The following is a 23,476-nucleotide window of genomic DNA, read 5'->3' on the forward strand; positions in this document are numbered from 1 at the left end:
TCATAGGGAAAAAAGGCTAGAAAGGCAGGTTTTAAATATTGATACTATCTCACATTGGTTATATTTGATTTTAATTTTCTTTACATTTTTATCTTGTTATCTTTCTAATCTGTAAGGAGCAAAATTCATATTAAAGTTTGAATTAGAAGTTAATTTTACTTCAAGAAATAATGATTAAAAATAAAAATGCATTTAATATTTTATATTGGACAAGTACTTTGAAAAATTGATTAGCATCATAAAAGATTTTGGAAAAGAAAAGAAATAACATTTTGAATTCTACTAGCATACCTTCTAGTGTATGAATTTCCTACTTGGTGATGTTCACTGATACTGCAACAGATTTTCACTCTCAACATTTTACTTTATGGGTAATTTAGAGGACATATAGTTTATAAAAGGAGAGTATTCCTGGTAAGATAGTTACAAACTCTAAAAATAGGGTAAACTCATTTTTAAAAGAAATATATATTTAAAATTATTCTTTCCCAGAGAGCTCATCAGTACTTTGTTTAGATTGCATAGGTAAATTCCAAGCAGAGTCCATAAATCTAAACACAAGATAATAGCAAATCCAAGTGGAACAAAGGTTATTTAACTGCCTCTGATGATATTACATATGAGTTTATCGGTTTTTTTTTTTTTTTTTTTTGCCAGTTCTGGGCTTTAGCTCAGGTCCTGAGCACTGTCCTTGGACTTTCTCAAGGCTAGAGCTCTACCACTTGAGCCTCAGCACCATTTCCGGTTTTTTTCTATGTATGTGGTACCGAGGAATCGCACCTGGGTCTTTATGCATGCTAGGCAGGCACTTTAACCACTAGGCCAAACTCCCGGCCCCATATGAGTTTATCTTTGGCTTTGAAGTAGCCACATGTAAGAAACTCATTAAAAATAGAAAAAGTTTTAAAACATTAAGCTTTAAACCATTCAGTCATAACCTACTGACTACATGACTGAGACTTAATACCCTATTTGATGTTGTAACTAAGTTATGATTTTCTAAAGTAAGACTTTATAGTTCAAAATGAACTTTGGGGCTTCACTGGTAGTCACTAAAATTTACTGAAAAAATTCTATTATACATAAAGCTTTTAAAATAACATAGTATAACAGGTTATTTCACATGGTAAAACAATGTTCCTTTTCTTTTTTTTTTTCTTTCTTTTTTTTTTTTTACTTAGCTTGCATTAAAAGGCTCTAGCTACAGTGGACTACTGGAACGACATCATATTCACACCAAAAATGTGGAACATATTATAGATAGCTTGCGGTAAGTCTATGGGCTAGGGGGTTAGTGTTTTGAGTGGGCTTTTATATTCAAGACTTTTCATTTTATTTAAATTTAGTAGCTAATATTTAAAGATTGTTATTACTACATCATTTTCAGAATATCAGGATCGACTAGTTTTATAACTTTCTAAAGAAATTTTTACTGTATTTGGAAAACTTTATGATATTTTTCAGTTTTTTGTCTGCTACAGAAGTGCCTTTCTACAAAAAGTTAATTCAGTACACAGCTCCAGCTGTATGTGTTAGGCTTATTTTTTTAACTTTTAATTTTTTGTTTTGCTTATTTTTAAAAACAGGATAAAAATTATATTTCCATTATAATATTCTTTGTGTGTATACAAATTGTCATTATAGAAACTTTGGTTCAATTGTGACTAAGTGTAGTCATCAGATAAATACCTGTGTATTCAAGATAATAAAAGAACATGTAAATTGCAAAGTATTGTGCTCACTGTTTTATTGTTTGCTACTCAATATTTGTTGAGTTAGAAATAACTATTTGATTTTATAACAAATTATATAATGCTAATCTTCTGAACTATTTTATATTAATGCATTTTATGATTGGAAGATGTAGAAAAAAATTAAATTCTAGCCAAGCAATATTGCTATTTATTAGTGGTTATAAAATTGCTTAAAGTCACATGGAAATTTGCATATTTACTTTTAGTTTTGTTCCTATGCTTCCTGATCTGTCACAGTTAATTGGTTGTTGCAATTAAATGAAAATGAAACTAACTTTACAAAACTAGACTTAAATTTGTTTATATGACATAAATCTGTTTTATATCTTTGTTGTAATAATCTGTCTTTCAGTAAACATAACCTTAGTATATATGCCTTCAGTGGAAATTTCATATAAACTCTTATTTTAGGAATGAAGGAATTGAGGTTCGTCTAGTAAAAAGGGGCGACTATGATGAAGAGACTGTTCAATGGGCAGATGCTGTCATAGCTGCAGGAGGTAATTGTTTTATAGAGATAAAGATGTTGGAATATTGAAGTTTGATTTTCTGTACATGGTATTTCCAAATATGCTGGTGTCTATTTTGAAGCTCTCAAGTAGGATTAGTTTTCAAACAGATCTATTTTGTTGATAATGAATGAGATGGTAAGGTTCCATGTGTATTTATTTAAGCTGTGCTTTTAAATTCAAATATTTCAAAAGATTAGTTGTAATTACATAAGAATTTAAAAAACTGAGGATGGTAGTTTAGATAGTTTAGTAAGATTAGGTGAATCCATAATCTGTCCCCAATATCTTTTTCTTTTTTGACTTTTTGTTGCTCTTATTTCTTTCTCTCTCCTTTTTTTTTTTTTTTCTGTTGGTTCTGGGGCTTGAACTTTGAGTTTAGGTGCATTCCCTAAGCTATTTAGCTCAAGGCTAGCGCTGTACCACTTGATTTTGTAGTGAATAATTAGAGATGAGAGTCTTGTAGACTTTGAACTTTGATCCTCATATCTCAGCCTCCTGAGTAGCTAGGATTACAGGCATGAGCCACCAGCACCACCTACTCTTCTTTCTAAAACATTAAATTGACAACAATTTTTGGAGAGAACAGTCTGAAGCTGCACGTGGTTGGATATGTTCTTACTTATGAATTTGGACTGATGTTAGAGAAAAAGGGAAGACAGGTTTTGGGATTAACACATTAGCTCCCACCCTTACAAAATCAGATTTAAATTAGTTGGCATTACTAACATCTCACTGGTAGAGACTAGAGATGATTAGAACAGCCCCTATAACAAAGATACTTGTCAACCTTAACATTATTTGATTAGATGATCAGAAATAATGACATTAATAGAAAAGATGATGGGCAGGATCTATGGCAGCCAGCAGGAAGTAATGTGATTGTTGAAATAAAAGGACTAGTTTTCAAAATGAAAACAAGTTTTATCTGGTTTTATAATGAAAGTCTGATTATGTGTTGTTCTTTGTCTTATATCCTGTAGGTGATGGCACAATGCTTCTGGCAGCAAGTAAAGTCTTGGACAGACTTAAACCAGTTATCGGAGTAAATACAGATCCAGATCGGTAAGAAGTGTGCTCTTGTCCTTTATTTGTGGAGTCTGTGTGCTAAAATGAAGCACATCTTGGGGCTTGAACTCACGGACTATCGGTGAGCTTTTTTGTGCAAGGCTAATGCTCTACCACTTCAGGATAGCTGTACTTCCACATTTTTTGTGGTTAATTAGAGATGAGTCTCATGGATTTTCCTATCCTGGTTGGCTTCAAACTGCAATCCTTAGATCTCAGCCTCCTGAGTAGCTAGGATTACAGGTGTGCTTATCCACACGTGTTGGTGTTGTTGAAGATGAAGAGATAATGATCATTTTTACTTCTCTCATAAGAATGACAGCCTGGTCCTATGTGTATTGTTTTTTCAGCATATCATTGGCTTAATGAGTAGACTTACTGAAATACTATTTTTTTTTCTTGGCTTGTTGATAATTTCTCTTTTATTCCCAGTCATTCACAGCCATCATTCTGTCTGGACTGAATAGTCACCTGGGATTGTTTTTTTTGTTTTTTTTTTTATCTCTACAATCTTAATTTTACTGACATCCTCCTACTTTAATATCAGTCTTACTTCTTTCATTCCACTGGGTCTGCCTGTTGAGTGAGTGCATTCACTTAATCCTTCTTTGACTCTTAAATATTCAAAATTATATCCTGTGGTCAATCCTAGATCAGTCTATCATGATTTCTGTTATTAGCATTGAAAAAGGTCATCTGAGAAAATAATATAGCAGGAACTCTGGCTTGAATTTATAGTCTCCAGCAGTTGGAACAGTTTGAGTTGTTCATATACTTTGTAGCCCTGATTATCTCTCTCTTCCATTCCCTGTGGTTGCTGCTTCAAGTATGTCTGTTCAACTTTTGAATACTGCTAGCTCCTTATCCTTCTTCCTTCAATAAGGCCTTCTTGCTTCTCTCAGAGGAAATGAAAGTCAAATGATTAGATCTTGCTTTAACTCTTCCTACTTTAGCAAACTCTTCTTCCATCTTTTGTTACCTCTTCCCCTCTTCTTTAATGTGGTTCCTTTTAGACTAAACTTTTCAAGACTACAGTTTTTCAAGAATATTTTTTTAATTTATCTGTTAATTTGTCTGTTACTGTCTCTTTTCCTTTCCTTTGACTCCAAACTTGGTGTTTCTGTTTTCTCTTTTTACATTTACTACCAACTTATGATAATTTTTCCCTTATTACATCTGTACTGCATTGGTATTTATGACATCTTTTTTTTTTTTTTTTTTTGCCAGTCCTGGGCTTGAGCTCAGGGCCTGAGCACTGTCCTTGCACTTTCTCAAGGCTAGAGCTCTACCACTTGAGCCTCAGCACCACTTCCGGCTTTTTTCTATATGTGGTACCAAGGAATCGAACCTGGGTCTTCATGCATGCTAGGCAAGCACTTTAACCACTAGGCCAAACTCCCGGCCCCTATTTATGACATCTTTTCCCTCCTCTCTTCATGACTGCTACTTCATCTCTTTTAAAGAATCTTACTCTTTTTTTTGTGGGTCATGGACCTTGAACTTGACCTGAGTGCTGTCTCTGAGTTCTTCAGCTCAAGGCTACTGCTCTACCCCTGGACCTGGGCTCTGTCTGTGAACTCTTCAGCTCAAGGCTACCACCCTACCCTTGAGCCAAGCGTCATCTCCCGTAAGAGTCTCTGGTCCTTTTGTGTCTGGGCTGGCTTTGAACCTCGATATTCAGATCTCAGCCTCCTGAGTAACTAGGATTATAGGTCTGAGCCATTGCTTGCAGCTTAAGAATCTTACTTTTTAATAACTGCTTTAATGTTGGTAGTTTGATATATTGTATTCTAGGCCATCTTTTTTCCCCCTCATTTTCTGTGCCATCTTCATGCTTTTATTCTTAATATCTTCTCAGTATAGCCTGGAATAGTAATGTTTCACTTGTCCTTGGATCTTAGGCTCATAATGAAACAAATCTTTCATATGACTAGGGTGACAAACTGCTTTTCCTGGGGCTTTTCTGGTTTTAGTGCAAAAAATCTTCTACATGAAAAAATTGGGGGACAGTAGGTCATCTTCATTCTTATTTACAAGGCTTTAGGCTATCTGGCCCCTGGCTATTTTCTCTTATCTCTAGTTTTTCATTCCATATTTTCCTAACACAGTGACCTTTATTTAGATGTTTTGAAAGTACAACATACCTGTAAATGATCTTTTTTCTTTCATATCATTCTGCTGCTGTGACTTTCTTTTCCTCACCCTGTTACCCAACTAGTTCTGTGTTCCAGGAATTCTACCTTGGAGTACTCTGCTTGCCACCTTTGTTGTCACTAAATGTATCTAAGGCTTTTACAAATGTTTGTGGGTTGAAGTACTTCTGTATCTCCCAATATCTCATCTTACTTTGGTATCTTTTTTTTTTTTTTTTTTTTTTTTTTGTGGGTCATGGGACTTGAACTCAGCCTGGGTGCTGTCCCTGAGCTCTTCAGCTCAAGGCTACTACCCTACCCTTGAGCCAAACCCTACTTCCCATTTTCTAGAGGTTAACTGGAGATAAGAGTCTCAGGTCCTTTTGTGCCAGGGCTGGCTTTGATCCTTGATCCTCGATCCTCAGATCTCAGCCTTTTGAGTAGCTAGGATTACAGGTGTGAGCCAACATGGCCCACTGCTTTGGTATCTTTCTATAGTATAGATCTATACTCTAGAAAGTATTTGTACTACACAATCTTTTATAGTTCATCTATGATCCTTAGGATACATTATAAATCCTTAGTTAATATATGTGATCTTTCACTGTCTATTGCTTATATAGTCTTCTAGTTTTTATCCCTTCTCATGTACTTACAGACCTTGTACATTCTTCAGGCAAAATAACTCTTGCACTAGTATACAAACACATACATACATATATGTATCCTAAAGATCATCGGTGCACTCATACACGAACACACACACACACACACTCTTTTAGGAACTGCCTAGAATCCTTCCTAATGGCTTGTGCAGAATTGCACTGAATGAGTAGCTGGTGGCTACTAATACATTGGTTGGAGACTCTCTGGAGGGATGTTTTTTGTCTGATGAGAACTTTTCTTGACATCTAAGATAGTGCATGATTTGAAGGAGAGAGTGTTTGCTAGAAGGCCCATGTTTGTTGCATGCTTTTAAAGTGTGATTCTGCCAAGCCTACTGTCAGCCATTCCTTTAATCTATGCTCATCGTTTCCTTTACTAGCAGACTGTTATATAAATTAACTTGTCTTGATGTCATTAAGTAGTGTTTTTTATCTTCCCATAGAAGGAGGGAACCTTATCATCGTATAATTTGCAATGATTTGTTCTAATTTATCCTCTACATGAAACTGTGATCTGTGATATAAATAAATGAAGAATTATATTGGATTAATCATGTGTCTGTGTGTACGCGCATGCATTCGTGCATTTTTTTTTTTTGCCGGTCCTGGGGCTTGAACTCAGGGCCTTGGCATTGTCCTTGCCTTTCTCAAGACTAGCGCTCTACCATTTGAGCCACAGTACCACTTCTAGCTTTTCCTATATGTATGGTACCAAGGAATCGAACCTAGGGCTTCTTGAATGCTAGGCAAGCACTCTATCCCCTAGGCTACATTCTGGCCCTTAAGGATATCTTAAAGAGCTTTTAAAAAGTGCTCATACTTTCACATAGTTTTAATTCCTTAGAATAACCTTTCATTGTTAGTGATTTAATTGGAAATAAGAAAATTGATACTGAAGTAACTTGTCCAAAGGTAATAGCTAATTAATTTATAACTAGATAATTTATCTCATTATTAAAAATATACAGAATAATTAAGAATCAGCTTATTGCTATTTTTTAGTTTTACCATAATGTGGAAACCTAAGTATTATTTTGTATTGATTATTATAGCTGGATGAAAACTATTTCTGTTTGGTTGTGTTCTGTTCTTATTGAAAAAAACAGAAAAGTTTATGGCAAAGAAATGAAATAGAGAATAGAAATTTTGAAATCCATTTGAGTTTTATAATTTAGAGATAAGTTTTTAATTCTGTTTTTCCCCCTCCCTTTTTTCCTTCTTTCTTCATCCAAAAAATTTCTTTTACAATAAAGGTCTGAAGGTCATTTGTGTCTGCCTGTTCGATATACACATTCCTTCCCAGAAGCCTTACAGAAGTTCTATCGTGGTGAGTTCAGGTAGGAATTTCTTACAATTTATCACTACTGCTGCTAAAACCAGAATGAATTGGACATTAGGTCACCCAGAAGCAATAAAACTTGGTATATTAGTTGAGACCCAGACTCATCTGTCTCACCTTTTCCTGATAGAGTTGGAATTAGGTGAAATCTGGACACATATGATTTGAGTTACAGTTTCAAATAGTTTTTTCCTCAGCAAGTTAGAGGCTATGCTACTATTGGAAAGTTGAAGAGATTTTATCTGTGTGTATGTGTGTGTGTGTGTGTGTGTGTGTGTGTGTGTGTGTGTGTGTGTCCATTTCTGGGGCTTGAACTCAGGGCTTGGGTCCTGTTCCTGAGCCTCTCTCTGCTCAAGGCTAGTGTTCTACCACGTGAGCACTGCACCACTTCTGGCTTTTTGTGAGTAGTTTATTGGAGATAAGAATCTCATAGAGTTTCTTGCCTTGGATGGCTTTGAACTATGATTCTCAGATCTTAGTCTCCTGAATAGCTAGGATTACAGACATCACCCACCGTGCCCGGCTCCTTTTTGTGTAATACTTTTTTGGTGAGCAAAATATAAGCTTAGATCAATAGCTTGGATTTTGAGGGGTTCTTGATGAAAAATTTAACTTAGGTTCAGGTTTTTTTTTTTTTTGGAAATTTTATACAAACACCAAATATATCCATTATAACAAGAACTTGGGGATTTTCAGTTTTTCGGTTATAATTCTTTGTGGAGCAACTAGCATTTTATAAATGTGCCTTTTACTTGCTAGAGTTATTGTAATGTCTCATCTTTAGTGTATTGTTTTAACATAACCTTTCCCTTCACTTTTCTAAGGTGGTTATGGAGGCAGCGTATCAGGCTATATCTTGAAGGGACTGGCATAAACCCTGTACCTGTGGACCTTCATGAACAGCAGCTAAGTTTGAATCAGCAGAGTAGAGCCTTCAACATTGAAAGAGTTCATGATGAAAGTAGGTGGACTGGGAATTAGAACTAGTTTCTTTGACCTCTGAATTTTCGAGACAGTAATTAATAGTTAATTTATTTGTAATACCACTAGCAACAATTAAGAAAGTGTAGTATACCACTTTTATTTTTCGGTAAAATTTGTTATAATTAGAATTCAAAGTAAGAAATTAGTGCATATTTCTAGAAGAACTGTTTTCTAGGATGAATTTTAAAAATAGTTGATTAGCAAGGGACTATAAAGGATATTTGATGGTTAAGATTCTTGGGTCTAACGTTAGAAATGTCAAAAAAAAAAAAAACCCAAAACACTGGGTACTAGTAGCTCACAGCTGTAATCTTAGCTAATGAGCCGAAGTCCTAAAGATCATGATTTGAAGCCAACATGGGTAGGAAAGTCTGTAGTTCTCCATCTTCATCCACTAATTAACGAATAAAATGCCAGACTGGAGATGTGGTTCAAGTGGTAGATCACTAACCATGGACAAGAGATCTGAAAAGAGCATGAGGCCTTGAAGAGCATGAAGCCATAACACTGACATTGCCCCCTTCCTCCCACCCCCCATATTAGCAAATGGCAATTTGCAGTTACTATTAAACGTGAGCACTAAGATGATTTATGAGGTTATTATTTAGTTATATTTTCTCACTTTTTTCAGTAAGTGTAAGACTCTCATGGTGCAAGAACTTTCCATGTATTTGTGGACTATTTGAAAAGATTTATTTTCCCCTAATACTTCATTTTTCTGAGTAAACTTATTAGGAATAGCTTGTTTTATGTATCTGCCTTGTCACTGCTTTGCTATGGTACCTGATGTTTATATTCATTTTCCAGGACTTTTTTTTTTAAATTTTTTATTGTAATTAATAAAAGGGTTACATGATATTTGTCAGATAGAAGGTGCATTTTCCAGGACTTTTTAAATGATAATATATAGTTTTAGATAGAATATAGCTAAAATATGTCTTTATATCATGTTTTAAAGATTTTCTTCCACTTAAGGGTAATTTAACTTATACAACCAAAGAAATTACATATACATATTAATTTATATTATTGTTTTGGGAAGTAAATATTATGTTAGATTAAACATCATAGTTAGAAATTTTATTTTCTCCCTAACTTGGAAGGACCAATGCTACCTTCAAAAAATGGTGACTTGCTAGGTAGAGAGGTACCTATAATCCCAGCATTTGGGAGGCTGACCTGGAGGATCAAGAATTATGTAGCAAGACCTTGTGTCAGAAAAACCCAAGTCGTTGTTTTTATCAACTGTCATATAATTTTTGGAAGAAGAGTTTGATATATAGAGAGCCATAAATGAACAAAACATGTACTTACTAAATCTTGGCACTACATGCAGGATGTTCAGTCTGATTAATGGTAGTTCTAGGAAAAAATGTTCAAATTAAAGCAAAAATAATGTAAGAATTTTCTCAAAATTTAGGCAACAATCTGAATGAACATGTTTAGTATAATTAGTGGTAAAAGGTTCCAAAACAAAGTATGTCAGGTATATTCAAATGAAATGTTAAGAAAGAAGGGAGTATAGGTAACAGGATCTGGAATTAGAGTTGTTTTAGATCATAATAGCAACACTAATCATTGCAATTGTTATAATTATTATATTATAATTGATGCTAAATTAATTGTATAGTGTTTACTATTTCTCGAATTTACCGTTTCTAGAAGGGATTTTTTAAATTAGAAAGTTATCAAACCAGTTCACTTTCCCTAACTAGGTTTGATAGTTTTATTTTCTTAGAAAAAAATTGTAGAAAAAAAATTGTAGACATTGCAGGGTACAATATACCTATGGTATCCATTAGTTTGTGATTTTAGGGAGTCCACCACTGAGGACACTGAATGCTTAGGATGCAGAGTTTAAACACAGGGAAGGTAGTAAACCTGTAAATATAGTACCAGATCTTCTCTATCCATCATTCTTCAGTTGTTGGCTATGCTGTGACTGATTCCCAGTGAAGCTGTTGTGACTACAGCTGCATAAGATACAACTCAAATTTTCTATTTAAATTCTCTTCAAATTGGCAGGAAACATTTCCTAGGAAGCTTCCAAAAATAGTTTCAAAAGTTAAAAATATAAGTACATATCATAAATAAACTACTGAATTTGTTTCCTGGCCTAACTTTCAATTTAGAATAAAGAAGAAAGAGAAAAAAAATTAAAAACTTTCCCACTTAAAAAAGAAATCATATAACTTGAAACAAGTGAAATTATATTTCTTATGTAGTTTAACCTATACTTAACCTAGGTTGTATTTGTGTACAAAAAAGTTACATAGATGTGTCACAGTGTCTCTCAAAAGGGCATGGTAGGTTTATTTTGTTTTCTTTTAAACATTAAAAATCTTTATTTTTAAAATTATCTTACTGTTCAAGGGATAGTCAACCAGCTGGATTTCTTCTGATTAGTGGCTCCTGCTGTATTTTAATGCCTCTGAGTCTTGATCCCTGCACCTTGCTGGGAGAGAATACAGAGAACGTGGAGGTTCATAATGATGTTCTGGCAGCCAGGCCTTTTCATTACTTTTGCCTGCTTCACATTGGCCATTCCCAGTCACATGGTTCTTCCAGTGCAAGTTGACCTGAAAGTGCCTAGCAATGTGAAGATGTGAGAGAATTTTATAATGTAGCAGTGTGCTACTACTCTTATGAATTCTGTATCTAAAGCTATAAACAATTGTATAACCCACTCTCTTAAATAGAAAACTGTTAACTGATATTGAGTCTGTCATTTCATAGCCTATTCAATGAAACAAATTATAAATGAACAAAAGTGACTAGGTAAGGCTTGATAATATGAAAGAAAAGATAGGATTGCGATTATTAATGAAATTTAAAGCAGATCTCTCCCTTGTATGACTGAAGTTTTGAGGTGAAATTTAGCAAATATATAGAAAATATAATATGGAGAGGAAAATTAGGTAAAATAAGATGTAGAGACAGAAAATCAAAATCTTATAAAAATACGTGGTTAGAATGTGATGGTAAATAGCAAAGATATGGGACCAACCCATATGCCGCTTAGTAGATGATTGGATCAAGAAGATGTGGTACTTACACACAACAGAATTCTATGCTGCCATCAGAAAGAATGACATGACCCCATTCATAAGGAAATGGAAAAACTTGGAAAAAATAATATTAAGTGAAGTAAGCCAGACCCAAAGGAACATAGGCTCAATGGTTTCCCTCATTTGTAATAATTAGTACACTTCTATGCCTCTTCTAGCAGAGAATTACAATGGTGCAAAACCTAGATAGATAAGGATACAAAAGATGAGGCCAAATGAAATGATCTCTAGGATATGGAAGTAAGAGCTTTGTCTTGTGTGATTGTTGTTCTTAATGTACTATGTTATTTCTCTTCTCTTTTTTTGCTCTTTGGTTAATCTCATTGTTACAGTATCTGACTTTGTTACCTGGTATATTGTATATATACATTTATTTGTTTATTTGAAACAGGAAAGGGAAATGGGGGGAAAACAAGATGATTGGGAGGAGATGGGGGAAGGAAATGGGGACAAAAACATGAGAAGGGGTATCAATGTGTGAGAAGTAATGCACCTACTATCTGGAGAATGTAACCATAACCCCTCTATACATTACATCAACAATAAAATATAAAATTAAAAAAAGAATGTGATGGTAAGAGTTTAATTTATTAGTAATAATTAGTGCATGCCCACTGTTAGTGGAACATTTGTTTAAAATATGTGGGAATGGAAATCTAGAAGAAGTTTAGTTGGTAATTTCCTCCTCCCTTCCCTTCCTCATGTACACAGTTTGTAATTAATGCTAATATAAGTATTTTTATTAGAATTATGGTCAATTTTCCTAGTTGATGTTAGTGTTCTGTATATACAGCCCCTCCAAATGTCTGTTCTTTGAATTTGAAAGATATACAACAGCAAACAAATGAAGAAAACAGAAAAGGAGGGAAGGGAGAGGAAGAGCAGGAAAGGAGAGGAAAGGAAAGACAGGAGTGAGGAAGGGGAGAAAGTCAGATTAGGCATCGTGGTGGTGGTGTGTTCCTAGCCCTCTGGAGGCTGCAGCAGGAGTATTTCAAGTTCCAGGATAGCTTGAGCTACATAGCCTTTTGTTTTTCTTCATTCACTAGTTAACCAATAAAATGCCAGACTGGAGATGTGGTTCAAATGTAGATCACTAACGATGGACAAGAGCTCTGAATAAGGGTATGAGGCGTTGGGTCAAGCTATAACGCTGGCACCGCCGCCACCTCTGCAAAAGAAGAAAGAGAAAAAGAAAAAAGAAAACAGTATAGTGAGATAATCTGATCTACCTCTGAGTCTTTTATAGAGAAACTAAGTCCATAAGGATATATGAATTGGTTACATTTGTTATATCACTATTGAAAAATTGAAGAATTAAATTTTATTTGGTAGAGACTGAAGTGTCATGTTGGGGTAAGGCTAGATGACTTTAAGGGTATATTGTTGATATGTTAGGCCATATTTGTATATTGGGGGATAGGATTAAACGAAAGCTTTAATATCACATAGGTTTTTATTGTAATGTTTCCAAAATTCAAGGAGCTGTCTTGAATTTTCCCCTCTCCATATTACTGCAGGGTCTGAGGCTTCAGGACCCCAACTTTTACCAGTGAGAGCACTAAATGAAGTCTTCATTGGCGAGAGTTTATCATCCAGGTAATTTTTTTAAGTCTGCAGTCTAGGGTACGGGATTTAGTAATTTTAAGTTATTTAATTTCTACACATCTGCTAAATGCCCAATAATATATACTTAGATATTATTTAATGAAGTATTTTCCAAGCCATCATATCTGCTAATACTTATTAAGGGAAAAGAATGTTCTGTAACAAAAACACTTTGAAAGCCTATGATGTTTTTTAAGGGAATTTGATATTAGGGGCATGTGCCTGCTTGGATGGCATTCTACCACTTGAGCCACACAACAATCCTTATGCTGGTTATGTTGGGGATGGAGTCTAGTGAACTTTTCTGCCCTGGCTGGCCTCGCACCACAGTCCTTTAGATCTTAGCCTCTTACAAGCATGAGTTAGTGCTGCCTGTCTTATAAAACTTTTTTTTTGTTTGCCTGGGCTTGAGCTCAGGGCCTTGGGCTGTCTCAAGGGTAGAGCTCTACCACTTGAGCCTCAGCACCACTTCTTTTTAAAATTTTTGTATTTTTTTGTCTTTTGTTTTTTTTTTCTATGTATGTGGTACCAAGGAATCACTCAAGGCTAACATTTTGCCACAGCATTACTTATAGCTTTTTCTGTGTACGGTACTGAGGAATTGAGCCCAGGGCTTTGTGCATGCTAGGCAAGCACTTTACCACTAGGCCAAACTCCAGGCCCCAAACTTTTTGTGATGTAGTTACTAGCTATGAAATGACTACAATAAGGTAAAGTTAATTTAAATCTTTGTAGTACTTTAGAACCTCTACTTTTATATAGATCATAATTAGAGACAGAAGATTGGAGATACGTTTTATGTCCCATTTTCATGCTACTACTAGAACTCTGTAGCCCTTTGTAAGCCATGTAGTTGATTCCCCAGGCTTTTTGAATTTGTGGGAACTTTTATAATTCTGTTTGTTTCATCTTTTTCTTTTTCTTTTTCTTGAAATTGTGACCTGGGTGCTGTTCCCGAGCTCTTTTGTTCATGGCTAATGCTTTAACATTTAGAGCTACAGACAGAAAACACCACTTTCTGTTTTCTGGTGGTTAATTGGAGATAAGAGTCTTTTGGACTTTCCTGACCAGTCTAGCTTTTAACCACGATCCTCAGATCATCCTCTTGAGTAGCTAGGATTATAGGTGTGAGCCACCAGTGCCTGACTGCAACTTACATTTTTTTTTGGTCAGTCCTGTGACTTGTATTCAGGGCCTGGTCACTGTCTTTGGACACTTCACTCAAGGCTAATATTCTACCACAGCACTACTTCCAGTTTTTTCTGTGTATATGATACGGAGGAATCGAACCCAGGGCTTTGTGCATGCTAGGCAAGCACTCTACCTCTAGGCCATGTTCCTGGCCCCAACTTAAATCTTTTTATAAGGACTTTATATGAGAAAAAATTGTCATAACAGTGATAATTCTCATTCTGGCTAATAGTAAATAAATTGCTTTATTATCAACTTGGGTAGTATTAAAAAGAATGATTTAAGCTATCTTTTATATAATTATTTTTTGTAAGTAATACTAAATTCATTCAATAAAATATATTGGGTACCTATGCACAGTATATGGGTCATTGGAGACGCAAAGATGAATAAGATTTGAGATGTGTAGTAGTATCTTAATATTCTGGAGAGTAATAAATAAATAAATAAATGTGTTAAAACTGTTTTAAAGAAATAAAATATTTAAAGGCAATTCAAAAGTACACTACTGTTTAAACATAGATTTAACATAGTAAGACTTTTTTGCCGCATATCATTTGAAACAATAATTGGTTCTATTGAGTAATAGAAGAGGAGAAAATGTAATTGATTAGAGATAGAGTCTAATCATTATTGCCAATGACATAAGACAGATAAGAATGCAGTAACTTTAAATGAGTTTGGAGAGGGCTCATTAAGAGATAACAAAGGTAAAATGTTCCTGTGAGTTCACATTCTTCTAGGCAAGCTATTTTATAGTTTCTTTGACTCTGCATATCACAAGGGCTGTGTGGTGACTGAGAGCTTCTACTATCATTGCTTTATACTTTGTATATACTAAAAAATTAAGCAACTTATAAAAAAAGAGAAAATAGGGCTTGGTGATAGCTTTGGGGGAGCCATTGAAGTCCTGGAGAGTGATAGCTGATACTGTTTCTTTTTTTGTTCGATGACGTCACAGTGTATCTTTACTACCCTTCAGCAAGTAATAGGTTAGCTTCTGGTGCTATTGAACATGACTTAATGATGTAGGAAGTATTTTTTTTAAAGACTTTGTGATATAAAATCCTAGGCAGAAAGGAAAGGGAAGATTTGTTGCTTTCCTGCTGTGTATCAGGTTATTGCAAATTATTTAATGCTCATAATAAACCTGTGAGAAAAGTAGTTGTATTTATTAGTGAAATGATGATATTTGGAAGGTTCAAATAACTTCCCTAAGGTCTTATGATTAGGTAGCACCAGAACTGTATATAAGCTTATTATCTCTGCTTCTAAATCTTGTAGTGAGGCTTCACTGCTCCAAAAACTTGAATGCTTTCCTCAAGAAAACACGAAGCGCAGCAATATTATTCCTACCTCACTTACAGTGTTCTTAGATTAAAGAACATTTTTAAAAGCCCATTTTTTTTGTTTTCTCTTATTCTAACCTAGAATGTCTTATTCTTGGGCTGTAGCAGTGGACAATTTAAGAAGAAGTATACCCACTCTAAAGGGACTGTGAGTTTTATTGCTGCCTTAAAAAATAATTTCCCCCAAATAAAAAATTCTGTGAATTGACTAATCTCAATAAACCTGCATGTGAGATTAACACTAAATTTTCTCATAGTTCTGGGCTCAATATCTTTCACTTGATTATACTTTTCTTCTTTTTCTACTCTGCTTGTTTTCTCTCCGCCCTCACAACCTCTAATCTATTTTTTCTTTTTGCTTGATTTTGGCAGAGGAGTAGCCATTTCTTTGTGTATGTATGCTAGGTTCTCCACATGCATTTCTCAGGAAGCTATGAAATAGATTAAATGTGAATATCAGGCCTGCTCTCTTTAACTTTTGTAAGAACGTGAAAAGGAGTTTTTCATGTAAAAAACTTTTATAAATTAAGAGCTTTCAAGAGATAAAGGGGGCAGAATAAGGGATTAATTATCTATAAACCCTTAGGGTTTACGAGCATGTTAAGTAATTTTCATTGTTTTGAAAACTGGTATTTCAATAAGAATTTATTCTTACCTATTATATGCTGGAGAAAAATAATCCAGTTTTGATCAAGGACATCATTTTACAAAGAAAGTAAAGTAACACTTAAGAAAGGAGATTATTACATATTTCAGACTTCTTTGAGTAGTTTATTACATGCATCGAGTTAAAGAATAGTATATTTTTCACTAGTGTCAGAAAACCCATTTAATTTCATTAGTGAAGTATTCTTTACAACTTTATCTCAATATCAGTTCACAAGTTATATTGGCTTATCACTTTAAAAAATCAGAAGAGTTTAGAAGAAACTATTAGTAACAAAGAATAGGATACAAATTTAGATATATTAAGGACTATTCACCATGAAACTAATCTAAGTATGTTATTTCTCTTTTTGAATCTGAAATGAAACTGAAGTTGTGCTAGATTGCTTTAGAATAAGCATTAGTGCTATCAAAGGATATATAAGTTAGCACTTGAAATACTCCAGTACTAATGGAAAGGAGCATATAGATTTTTAAAAAACATGCAGAAACATGAACATATTTTTCTCATCTTTTTGCTTAATTAGTATTATAATATGACCATAATATATGTGCCTACTAAGTCAGATATTTCTTGGTGAAGTTGACTTACTTAGATTTAATCTGTTGCAAAAAGAACACTTGTTCTTTTTGTGTTGTATTCTTTTTGTTCTTATTTACTATGAACCATAAATTCTTAGCAAACAAGAGTTCTATAATCTCAATTCATAGGGCATCCTACTATGAAATTTCAGTTGATGATGGCCCATGGGAAAAACAGAAGAGTTCTGGGCTCAATTTGTGTACTGGAACAGGATCGAAGGCCTGGTGAGTAACTTGGAATGGTGCTTATTAAAGTTTGTGAAGTAGTTTAGATAACAGTCTATTTGATAACTAATATGAATCCACTCTGATGTTACATAGGTGGCTTAGCTTCTGCCCCAGTCAACATTATTTCATCACCATTGAACCTACTGTATTATATTTGTGAAGAAATAAAAGGAAAGTGGCTCAGAGGACTATATATAATACTTTGTAAAATTTAAGAATACTTTAAATTGGGCGTTGGTGGCACATGCTTGTAATCCTAGCTACTCAAGAGAATGAGATCTGAGGTTCAGGATTCAAAGCCAGCCTGGGCAGACAAAGCCAAAAGACTCATTTCTAATTTAGTGGTAGAAAGCAGAAGTAGAGCTGTGATTTAAGTTGTAGACCTTCAATTTGGAGCAAGCAAGTCCCAGTACCTGCACACAATGCGTGTGCGTGCGCACACACGCGCGCACACACACACTAAAAGCAAACTTTAAATAGTAAAGAAATGAAAAGTACAGAGTATCCTACAAAAAAAAAAGAGACTAGAAGTTTGTATGTTAAATATCCACATGGAAAAAAGCAGGCATCTTGTGTAAAATATTCTAACCTTCCTGACAGTAATCTCTTCTGAGTCATAGGACAGACATCTCATACAGAGGCCTGCCAGATGTATCTGTAGTCATTTTCTCTCCTGAGTGCTCTCCATATTCCAAACTTACTTGCAAAGTGGGATGTTAACAGCATATCATATTCAAACATTCAAAACTCCATTTATTCCTTTCAGTGTTGTTTATTTTCTGTGTTCCCTAAACTGTTTAACATCATCACTGTTTACTCCAAGTTTTAAAGGGAAAACACAACTTTTCAAAACTTTGTTCTTACCTTTCAATCACATGCTTCATTTTCCCTCCATATAATTTAGTCCCTAAACTCTGTGTATTGTTATCGGTTCCTTGTCCATCTTTCTGAATTACTACTGCTGCTGCTTTGGGCTAGGCCCCAATTATTTAGTAGAAATTTTTTTGTGCCCCACCTTTTATTTTCGTTGTCATCTGAACTGTGCCAAGAGTAATACTTAAAAAGTATATATAAGTCTGACGATATCTATTGTCTGCTTTAAAACTTCCATTGGGTTCTGACTGTGATCATTTTACTTTGTCTACCATTCAGTCTTGTAAACTATGACTGTGGGTATCTTTCTGGCATTATGCCTACCCTACCCTTCCCCTACCCATCATTACTTGGGCGACACCACAGGCTACTTGAAATTCTAAGCACATTCCTGGTCTTGTCTAGCTTTTTTAAAATTTCAATGTAACTTCTTTCTGTACTGAATGTCTGAACACTTTACACTTTCTACCCATTAAACTAAAAAGTCAGTTCTCAAATGTTCTTTTCTTTAGAAAGTCATGAGCATTCAGTTTTTCATAAACACAATAAACAAATCTTCTTTTTGTCTTTCCTCAGAACCTTTTTATTATATTATTATAACATATTTCCTGTTATTCGTTATCAATAATGCTGGTACCTACTAGATTTGAGCAACATGAGATTATGAGAAGTGTTTATTTTTCCAGCTTATTTTTTTTTGTGTGCAGAGGATAATACCTAATGTCTATCCACTAACATTTTTAAAAAAGGACTGCATGCTTACAAAAAATAGCAAAAACTTTCCTACAAAAGTATTTTTATTTGCATAGGGTGGGCCACACCTGTAATTTCAGTATTTTAGAGGTTGAGGCAGGAAAATGACAAGTTCAAGACCAGACTGTACTATGTAATGAAACCCTGAATTTAAAAAAAATCCCAAATTGCTTTTAACTGTGTTAGTTTAATTTTCTGCTTTTTAAATTTTAAAAAAAATTTTAATATAATTTTTTTATTTCAATGTATAGAGGGGTTACAGTTATATTCACCAGATAGAGAGTATATTACTTAACACACAGTGATATCCCTTCTTAGGTTTTTGTCCCTATTTCCCTCCCTCTCCCCCCTCATTTTTCTCCTCCTATTTCAAATAAACAGGTAGACATCTATATAATATATTAGGTAACAAAGTGAGATACTGTAACATATAAGATTAACCAAAGGGCAACACAAGAGAAGAGAGAAAAACATTCTTTAACTTTTTACAGTATAAAAAATTTAACTTCCAGGAGCAGGTGAAGTAATGTAATAACTCTCTGCACTCATCAGGTGTGGCAGTGGCTGTGGACTCAGGCCCTTCTTGTTTCCTCTTTGTACGAACCTTACCTCCTTCCTTTGTCCCAGGTTATTTTGAAGTGACTTCCAGACATCATCTCATTCGAATTAGAAAGTTACTTTACATCTTTTAAAAAATATTAGTTCCATAAAATATTTTGGAAAAAGATCTCATTTGTTTTGGATGGAGAGTGAGGGGAAGGTGTCCAAAATGACTTTTGCAGTCATTATGTGAATTTACATGTGTATGCATTAAATTACTTTGTAACTCTCACAGGTAAAAACCAAAAGCATTACCCTGAGCAATGTTCATTTATTCTATCCCGGCAGCATATTTTCTACTGAGCATCATATATTGTATGCTGAATTAGGAATGGTTTCTTAGGTTCTTTCTCTCTTTTCTCCTAGGATTCTCATCCATAAGAGTAGGCATCTTTGCATAATTGAATTTATTTATATATATTTTGGCAATATTGAGGTTTTTTAAAAGAAATTATAATATTTATTATTATTTAGAAAAATGCTGGATTGAATATCTACATTCTAGGCAAGCACTCTACCACTTGTCTGTATCCCCTCTCTTTTTTATTGTTATGTATAGAGGGGTTACAGTTATATTCGCCAGATTGTAGGTACATTACTTGTCATACAAATATTGAGGTTTGAAAGGCTTTCTTACACTTGCTACACTCTACCACTTGGGTCCTATCCTCAGCTCTTTGTGGATTTTAAGTTACTTTTCAGGTAGAGTCTTGCTTTTGCTGGATCCTCATCCCCTGAGGCATGGAGTGACAGCCCTGGGCCGTACACACCATTGTCAAGGTGGGGGCTCACTAAGTTTTTGCCCAGCGTGGCCTCAAAAACTGTGATATACTTGACCTCTCCCTCCTGAGTTGGCTATACCATGCACCTATGTGGATATAATCTTATTTTGTCTCTGCACTTTTGTGATTTGTATGTGTATGTGCCTTGTGTGCCTGTGTGTGTGCATAATGCATATTGGTACTGGGGCTGGAACTCAAGGCCGGGGTGCTATTCCTTACCTTTTTTTCTTGAGCCTAACCTCCACTTCTTGCTTTTTATGGTGATTAATTGGTGTTAAGAGTCTCAGGGGCATTCCTGCTCATGCTGGTTTCAAACTGCAATCCATACATATAGTCCTTAAGGGTAAATAATGCACCTGAGTAGCTAGGATTGCAGACATGAGCCACTGATGCCTGGCTACTTTTGTTATTCTTTTAATTATAATAGGAGTTATTGGTTGTATAGTCCCTGCTACTTGGTAAAATGCTGGATACCTTTAATCCATTGATCTAATAAAAGTCCTGAAAGGCTGTAATAGATCTCCTTTAAAGGCCTTTGAGGCTTGAGGCAAGGATATATATTGAGACCAAAGGCATTCAACTAGAAAGAATTAGAACTTGTATGCAGCATATATGTGCTTGTCTTTTTCATCATGTCACTCTTGCTTTGTGCTTTGCGATAATGGAAAATCAGCTTTTAAGTGGAGAGTAAGGGTTCCTAGCCTAGAGGTTTAACAGCAGAAAGATAAGTCATTAGATTGTTGTCTTAATTCTTTTTGAATGGCTTTAACATAATACCATAACTTAAATAACAAACTTTCACTGGAAAGTCAAGTGTCAAGGGGCCAGCATCTAGTGAGGGCCTTTCCTGTTGTGCCAGCCTAGGGTAGAAGTAGAGTGGGAGCCATGAGGAAAAAATGTCAAGCAAGGGTATAAGGCTTTGAGTTCAAGCCCTAGTACTGGCAAAGGGTAAAAGAGTACTGAAAACATTTTTTTAAAATCAGAAGCCAGTTCCCAATTCTATGAACAGATTTATGACAGAACAACTATTATAACCTAGTCACCTCTTAAAGTTTCCATTTAACACTGTAGGATTAGGAATAGGTTTCTTTTCTTTTTTTCTTTCCCTCTCCCCCAGTCCTGGGTCTTGAACTCAGTGCCTGAGCACTGTCCTTGGGGTTTCTTAAGGCTAGTGCTCTACCATTTATGCCACAGCACCACTTCTGGCAATTCTGTATGTGTGGTACTGAGGAATTGAACTGTGGCTTCCAGCATGTTAGGCAAGCACTCTATTAGTAGGTCACACTCCTGGCCCCTGGGGATTTGGTTTCTAACAATGAACAGCAGCAGTTTTATTGAGGAATTAAGATACCTTATGTTCTTAGTGAAATAGGGCTTTTGTTAAAAACTGTGTGGGCTTTGACTTCTGGAGTTCGTGTATACGTTTGATAGTTACAACTTACAAGTCTTCACTAATCAGCTGAGTTTTAAGAACTTGCTTATATAGTCCTAGAACTATGACTTATTATGACAGACACTAAATGTACTTCTAATTGGAGTTCAATTAATATTTAATTCTTATAGTTGTAATCTGGATCTCAGACAGTTCCCTTAACCTTCAAGAAAGAAGGTTACATTTTATTTGCTCAACTTTTAATTTTTTTTGTAAAAATATGGTACGCTTCACGAATTTGCGTGTCATCCTTGTGCAGGGGCCATGCTAATCTTTTCTGTATTGCTCCAATTTTAGTATATGTGCTGCCAGGGCAAGCACAGAAGGTTACATTTTTAAATCCAGGACAAACTAGAAGTCCATGTGGTTGTGAGCTAAGACATGACGTCTTGTTTCTTAGTTGTATAACTTTTAGCACTCAGAGTTTCCATTTGAAATCAGATAAAACCTCTCTAAAGACCATTAAATTGGAAAATAAGTTGAGTATCTTATTTTCATCAGCCACTAAAATTCCACCTCATTAAAAGAATCTTATTAAGTCTGGCCAGGCAGGGTATATGAAGGAGAAGGACTGGGGGCAGCCTTGAGAAGAAATGTAGGGGAACATGGTGACTGTACTCTGTACTATCATCTCCCAGTTTATGGAGCAAAACCTTTTTTACAGTGGCCGAAGACTGAAATAATGGGACAGTTCAGAGACACTTGCTATGTGGTAAAACTCCATACTCTATTACCGTGGAACAATTTTTAGAAAGGCAAAGATGGGACTTGGCAAGCACATTTTTTTCCCTGGTCGCAGGTTGGGTTTCATTTTCTGGTATATCTTACATTAGAATCGGGTGACTGATTCTGGCCAAAGGGCTCAGCATGGACATGACGGTCACTACTCCCAAGGCTGGCTCACCAGCCTCCCTTAGTCACTCTCCGGGGTCTTTGTCCTGCTGCTTGATGCACATGGGTGCAACAGCCCGACAAGCGGTGTTTAGAAGACAGAAGACCTTTGAGGTGGCAGGGGGCCTAACTCCCTGAACATGCGACATGGAGGAGAGCTACCTCCTTGTTAGCCTACTCTGAACTCTGAGGAAAACAAACATTCTGTGTTTTTGTTTTTTTTTACACATTTTATTAATGATTATCATGGACGTGAGAACTGAAATTCCTGAAAAAGCTTTCCAGGGTTCGATAGTGTTTGTAAGTAGTTGAATGTACATCCTTCAAGAAGGAAACTTTTTTTAAATTTAAAGAACCATATATATTAAAAAGATATATATAGTGAAAAGGATTGTTCTTTTCATTTTCTATGTGTAACATTATTATGTTTTTTGTTTTTAGCTTAACATTTTAGTTATATATGACTGTTATATAATTACATATATTATGATATATAGTTATATATCATATAATGTATAATAGCTATATATAATAGTTACAGATATATATTTACTTATATATAACAAATACATAGCATATGTAAGCTATATTTGCAGTATATATATCATAGTTATATTTCATATATTTGTTTGTTTGTTTTTGTTAATTACCACTCCGGGGGCTAGACCTCAAGGCCTGGTTAACTGCTACCCCTGAGCTTCTTTTGTTCAGGGCTACCTCTTGAGTCACAGTGCTACTTCTGGCTTATTCTGAATAGTTTATTGGAGGTAACTGTTTCATGGATCTTCCTGCCTGAGCTGTCTTTGAACCTGAATCTTCAGATTTTAGCCTTCTGAATAGCTAGGATTACAGGCATGAGCCACCTACACCCAGCTATAATATATATATATATATATATATATTTTGTTTACCAGCCACCTGTGGCTATATTTGAATTGTTCTGCAATTCTCAGCAATGCTTTCATAAAGGTTATTGTTCATATCTCTGTACATTATATGTGGAAG

General features: G+C 35.0%; 1 protein-coding gene and 1 non-coding gene across 5 annotated transcripts in view; one reads left to right on the top strand and one right to left on the bottom strand.

Moving 5' to 3' along the window:
* The window catches only part of Nadk2 (NAD kinase 2, mitochondrial), a 47,017-nt gene that overhangs the window by 14,601 nt on the left and 8,940 nt on the right, over nucleotides 1–23,476 (top strand). For 2 of the 4 annotated variants that reach the window (XM_090332044.1, XM_090332042.1), the window contains exons 2-9: nucleotides 1,182–1,270; nucleotides 2,166–2,254; nucleotides 3,247–3,328; nucleotides 7,382–7,465; nucleotides 8,292–8,428; nucleotides 13,037–13,115; nucleotides 15,747–15,812; nucleotides 17,042–17,137. In XM_090332044.1, the coding sequence (XP_090188170.1) occupies nucleotides 1,182–1,270; nucleotides 2,166–2,254; nucleotides 3,247–3,328; nucleotides 7,382–7,465; nucleotides 8,292–8,428; nucleotides 13,037–13,115; nucleotides 15,747–15,812; nucleotides 17,042–17,137 (722 nt within the window). The remainder of the gene's footprint in view (nucleotides 1–1,181; nucleotides 1,271–2,165; nucleotides 2,255–3,246; nucleotides 3,329–7,381; nucleotides 7,466–8,291; nucleotides 8,429–13,036; nucleotides 13,116–15,746; nucleotides 15,813–17,041; nucleotides 17,138–23,476) is intronic. The other 2 variants (XM_090332045.1, XM_090332043.1) reach the window with 1 other exon arrangement.
* On the bottom strand, nucleotides 21,795–21,901 carry LOC150064579 (U6 spliceosomal RNA). The gene has a single exon (XR_016535329.1). It is a non-coding gene; the product is annotated as a U6 spliceosomal RNA (small nuclear RNA).

This window comes from Megascapheus bottae, chromosome 4 (genome assembly GCF_031878675.1).
Source record: "Megascapheus bottae isolate mThoBot1 chromosome 4, mThoBot2.hap1, whole genome shotgun sequence".
Taxonomy (NCBI): Eukaryota; Metazoa; Chordata; class Mammalia; order Rodentia; family Geomyidae; genus Megascapheus; species Megascapheus bottae.